This window comes from Hemitrygon akajei, chromosome 12 (genome assembly GCF_048418815.1).
Source record: "Hemitrygon akajei chromosome 12, sHemAka1.3, whole genome shotgun sequence".
In the NCBI taxonomy this organism is placed as follows: Eukaryota; Metazoa; Chordata; class Chondrichthyes; order Myliobatiformes; family Dasyatidae; genus Hemitrygon; species Hemitrygon akajei.
Genome location: NC_133135.1, coordinates 77,279,768 through 77,285,767, shown reverse-complemented (window position 1 = coordinate 77,285,767; position 6,000 = coordinate 77,279,768). Strand labels below are relative to the sequence as shown.

The 6,000-nt window shown below is 40.4% G+C and overlaps 1 protein-coding gene across 2 annotated transcripts in view; it reads right to left on the bottom strand.

Annotated features, from left to right (window-relative positions):
* Positions 1-4,407: 4,407 nt before the first annotated feature.
* The window catches only part of uap1 (UDP-N-acetylglucosamine pyrophosphorylase 1), a 56,418-nt gene continuing 54,825 nt past the window's right edge, over positions 4,408-6,000 (bottom strand). For both annotated transcript variants that reach the window (XM_073063539.1, XM_073063540.1), the window contains one exon: positions 4,408-5,866. In XM_073063539.1, the coding sequence (XP_072919640.1) occupies positions 5,774-5,866 (93 nt within the window). In that variant the 3' untranslated portion in view covers positions 4,408-5,773. The remainder of the gene's footprint in view (positions 5,867-6,000) is intronic.

The following is a 6,000-nucleotide window of genomic DNA, read 5'->3' as shown; positions in this document are numbered from 1 at the left end:
CAGGTAGTGTTGAGGAGACAGGTAGGATGCAGAAGGACTTAGACCAGGGGTGTCAAATTCATTTTAGGTCACGGGCCGGATTGAGCAAAATGCAGCTTCATGCGGGCCGGATCAGTCGGACGCATGCGAACGCAGCTTTCGTTGCCTCCGTTTTTTCAGCCTGCTCTCATGTGTCTCAGTCTCTGCTATAACTACAAAGTGTTTCACTTTACAAATTCCGTTTCTTATGAAGAAGACTGCTGAGCAAGCATTATTTTTATGATTGGTATTAACTTACAATCATAGGCTTCATATCGCCGGGCCATTAATAATTAAAATAATGGATCTATCTAAAATGATCTCGCGGGCCGGATATAATTGTACGTCGGGCCGGATATGGCCCGCGGGCCTTGAGTTTGACACCTATGACTTAGACAGATTAGGAGAATGGGTAAGAAAGTGGCAAATGAAATTCAATGTTGCAAAATGCATGGTCATGCACTTTGGTAGTAGAAATAAATGTGCGGACTATTTTCTAAACAGGGAGAAAATCCAAAAATCTAAGATGCAAAGGGACTTGGAAGTCCTTATGCTGAACACCCTAAATGTTAACTTGCAGGTAGAGTCGGTGGTGAGGAAGGCAAATGCGATGTTAGCTTTCTTTTCAAGAGGTCTAGAATACAAGAGCAAGGATGCGATGCTGAGGCTTTTCAGGCACTGGTGAGGCCTCACCTTGAATATTGTAAATAGTTTTGGGGCCCTCGTCTTAGAAAAGATTTGCTGGTATTGTAGAGGGTCCAGAGGTGGTTCACAAGGATGATTCCAGGAATGGAAGGGTTATCAAAAGAGGAACATTTGATGGCTCTGGGTCTGTACTCACTGGAATTCAGAAGAATAAGGGGGAACTCACTGAAACCTTTCGAATGTTGAAAGGATGTTTCCCATGGTGGGAGATTCTAAGACAAGAGGGCACAGCCTCAGAATAGAGGGGCGCCCTTTCAAAACAGAGATGCGGAGAAATTTCTTTAGCCAAAGGGTGGTGAATTTGTGGAATTTGTTGCCACATGCAGTTGTTTAGACCAGGGTGTATTTGAGGCAGAAATTGATAGGTTCTTGACTGGACATGGCATCAAAGGTTACAGGGAGAAGGCTGGGAACTGGGGTTGGGGAGGAGATAGAAAAAAGGATCAGCCATGATTGAATGTCGGAGCAGACTCTGGGCCAGATGGCCTAATTCTGCTCCTATGTCTTGTGGCCTTCACTCAGTCATGAGTGTGGAACGAGCTGCCAGGGCAAATGGTGCATGCGAGCTCAAGTTCAATTTTAAAGAGAAGTTTGGATGGGTACATGGATGGTAGGGCTATGGTCCCTATGCAGATTGATGGGAGTAGAGTGTTGAAATAGTTCAGCACAGATTGACACTTCTTTCCATCATAAGGTCAGAAGAGGGAGTGTTCACAGATGACTACATAATGTTCTGCACCATTCACGACTCCTCAGATAGTGAAGCAGTTCCTATGCAAATGCAGCAGGACCTGGACAGTATCCAGGCTCAGGCTGACAAGTGACAAGTAACATTCAAGCCACGCAAATGCCAGGCAATGACCATCTCCAACAAGAGAGGCTCTAACCATTGACCCTTGACATTCAGTGGCATCACCATCACTGAGTCCCCTACTATCAACATCCTGGGGGTTACCATTGACAGGAAACTGAACTGGTCTAGCCATATAAACACTGTGGCTACCAGAGCAAGTCAAAGGCTAGGAATCCTGTGGCATGTAATTCATCTCCTGTCTCCCCAAAACCTGTCCATCATCAGGTCAGGAGTGTAATGGAATCCTTGCCACTCACCTGGACGAGTGCAGCTCCATCAATACTCAAGAAGCTTGACACCATCTAGTACAAGGCAGCCAATTTGATCGGTACCCATTCCATAAGCATCCAATCTCCACCATTGACGAACAATTGCAGCAGTGTGTACTATCTACAAGATGCACTGAAACAACACACCAAAGTTCCTAAGGCAGCACCTTCCAGACCCACGACCACTACCATCTAGAAGGACAAGAACAGCAGATACCTGGGAACGCCACCTTTTGGAAAACCCCCTCCAAGTCCCTCACTATCCTGACTTGGAAACATATCGCCATTCCTTCATTGTTGCTGGGTTAAAATCATGGAATTCCCTCCCTAACAGCACTGTGGGTGTACCTACACCTCAGGGACTGCAGTGATTTAAGAAAGCAGCTCATCACCGCCTTCTCAAGGGCAACTAGGGAGGGGCAATAAATGCTGGCTTAGCTGGCGATGTCCACATCACGTAAATGAATAAATAAATAAAAAGATGGGCCAAAGAACCTGCTTCGATGCCGTACTTTTCTGTGACTATTTGAAAAAGTAGATGATTAGGAGAGAATATTTCCTTTCAAAGTGGAATCTAAAATTAGTTGCATAGTTTCAGAATAATGATGAGAAAATGCTTCTCGAGATTCATAGATGATGGCTGAGTTGTTGAGTTCCTTCAACGTTGTTGCTCAAGGTGGTTGAAGGCCTAATATTGCATTAATTATTGTGACCGTATACATGTTTATTCTGCATTTTTGAATTATAATTTGAGTTGTACCACTGAATTTAATAAAATGCTTTAGGCATTAATTCTTTATGATATTAGGTATCCTAAAAACTCACCCAATCTTGCATGTTAAGTGTTTTCTCATCTGCTTTTGAAAAAAATTGTGTAAAGATGTATACAATTGAATGCATGTCCAATTCGGATCATATGGGGACACTACTGGTACACCTTTGATTATTGTTCCCCTCTGAACCTTATGGTGCACTGGGCAGCTACCTTGCCGTTTCTTTAGCATTTGTCGGTTTTTATTATGAGGCCATGTTGCTAGCTCGATGCTCAACCTGTATGGATGCAAAACATGCAAGGAGCAGGCCAGAGTCGAACCCGGGATCTCTCATCTTGAAGTCTGGTGCGGATGTCACTACCCCACCGGCTGGCCCCCTTGCATTATACTCTTGCCTAATTATAGGTGAACACTGCAGGCACAAATTAGCTAGCACTGCTGAGCAAGCATGCCCAAGGTACAGCACTGTTAACTGACACAAACTGAAAGATATACAACAGTAAGAACTTCCAGTGCAGTTACATATCACTTATGATCCCTTAAAATATACAACAGCATATAAAAACATTCCTTTAAAATATGCATAAATAATGTTGGATGCACCAGTTAAACGATTACTTCCTATTTGATTAGAAGTAAGGAACAAACAGAGGAAAATATATTGATGTTCCAAAATTCATCCAAAACCACCCTAGTGCATCTCATCCCAAAACTGTCTATGTTTGTAAATAGTGGGGGGTGAGTGAATTTCAGGAGTCCAGGCAGAACCAAAAATCATAGCAGCACTGCAGCGGAGGTGGGGTTGAATAAAAGTCCAAGTGCAACAGTGGTGGAAGACTTAAGAGGGAAGAAAACAAGGGCTTCTGTGGCTATAGAAATGAATCTGGAACTGCCTTTTACTTCACTGATGCCAGAGTCACAGATATTGAATGACTTGTCATATGGAGAGCATTTAGAATTCAGAAGAATGAGGGGTGACCTCATTGAAACCTATCGAATGGTGAAAGGCCTTGATCAAGTGGATGTGGAAAGGATGTTTTCTATAGTGGGAGAGTCTAAGACCAGAGGACACACAGCCTCAGAACAGTGCTTTTAGAGTGGAGATGAGGAGGAATTTCTTTAGCCAGAGAGTGGTGAATCTGTGGGATTTTGCCACAGGTACCTATGGAGGCCAAGTATATGTATATTTAAGGCAAAGGTTGATAGATTCTTGATAGGTCAGAGCATCAAGGGATACAGGGAGAAGGCAGAAGATTGGGGCTGAAAGGAAAATTGGATCAGCCATGATGAAATGGCGGAGAAGACTCGATGGGCCAAATGGCCTAATTCTGCTCCTATATCTTATGGCCTTAAGTTAATGAACAGTTTCAGGGCATTCTAAAGGGGAATGGTAAACAGCCAGGGGTATATCATCTCAGCAAATAGAAAGATAAGAGAATGGTCAAGATGAATAGGGATTTTAGCCAGCCTCCTTGTACAGTATCACACTGTCCAAGAAAATATCTTTAAGAAAATGCACAGAACATGGAACTGAGTGCTTGGACTGGGGGACCAAGTGTGCCATAACAGATCAGTACTCTGAAGGATAGCACTAAGTCGGGCAGCAGCATGTGCCCATAATTAACTGGTTGTTACTCAGTCTCCAACATCATCATTTCCAGCTCCCTGCTAATATTGCTGCCCATGTTTTGAAAAGGGAGAGCCCACTGACCAAAATGCAAATTGTAGAGTTGGTAAATTAGAAATTGACTAATGAATAAATGATGAACATCTATATTAAAAACCAATATTCAAATGAGAATTACACCTGATTTTATTTGGTCATGTCAAAATGATCACAAAAAAGATTGTAGAATAAATAACAAACCATTCTGGTGAAAGCCACATTTACTGAATTTATCTTTGACAATACATTTTAAGGTCCATGGATGTAAACCAATAGTACCAAGATCCCATTAATAATAATAAAGAATGAAGGAAACTAAGTTTTGTGCCAGTCATGAAAATTATAAATTGCTTTTAAAACACTACAATAGAAGGTCAAAATAGTTCAGTTTCAAAAAATTACATCTACTTAACCTAAACTTCAAAGTTTCCTGTTTCCCTTCCCTTAAGGAGCTCTCAGATTCATACAGCATGGAAACAAGTCCTTTTACACTAAACCAGCCATGTACACTAATCCTACACTAACCCCAGTCTTTATCCTTCAGCATTCTCATCAACTCTCACCACTATCACAACTCATTTTCACATTAGGGGCAATTTACAGTGGCCAATTAACCTTACCAAACTGCACATCTTTGAGGTATAGAAGGAATCCCAAATGTTCAAAAGGAGGAAGACAGCAGCCAAGTTGAGGAACTAATCCAAACCTCTGAGGCAGCAGCTCTGGTAACTCACGTCATTCTCATTTTCTAAGTGCAAATTGATCACTGAAATATCTTTAGATTTAACCTGCAATAACAAGCTAGGGCAATGCTCAACCTAAAGTCATACAACTTTGGGACAAGCACAGTAGACAGGAATAAAAATGAGCCTGCAATATCGTAAGTTCAGCTGACCAGGGTTATTATAAGAAAACACAACAATTCACAGAAATTAATCATAAAAAGTTCCATTCAAATTATAAACCTTTGCATCAATTAAAGCTCTTCATAAAAATATGTAGTGATTCAATATCACTGTTTAATCGTGAATGGGAAAGAAAAGGGCTGTAATTTAATAAAAAACAATTTTCCCATGATCCTTCACTCCACATGATATTTTAGTTATTGCATGGGAAGGGTTTGAACAACTTCAATTACTGTCAATGCCTTTTTTATTACACACTGCATAATGAGAGGTAATATACTTTAATACGTGAAATAATATTTTAGATCTACAAAAACCGTACCCAGAGAACAAATCTTATTCTATAGAAAAAATAATCTTTTTTTCTGTAATGATGCAAGTAATGATTTAAATACCAAAAACTAAAATAGTTTACTAAAATATTCTTTCAAAGAAAATAATTCATTTTAAATAATTTAAGAAATTCAGATAAAACTATGACCTCCAATGTTGAACAATGTACAAATGGTGCTAACTGGATTTTGCTCCAGCGTTCAAATCCTGTACAATGATAACCTCAAAAGGATCTTCACAGTATCATTTCTTCACAGCCCATTCTTGATCAATTCGTGGACTCCATTTTCATCAATAATCAGGGGCGTACAGAAGTCTCGATTTGCAACGTATTTTTCCAGATCCTGAAACATGAATCTGATTTAGTTCCACCAATACAATTGAGCATCAATGAACAAAATATTGCCAACATTATGGAACTAAAGAAAATTTCTCAGGAAGTTGTGATGATTCTATTATTTTTGATTTGAAATTAAGC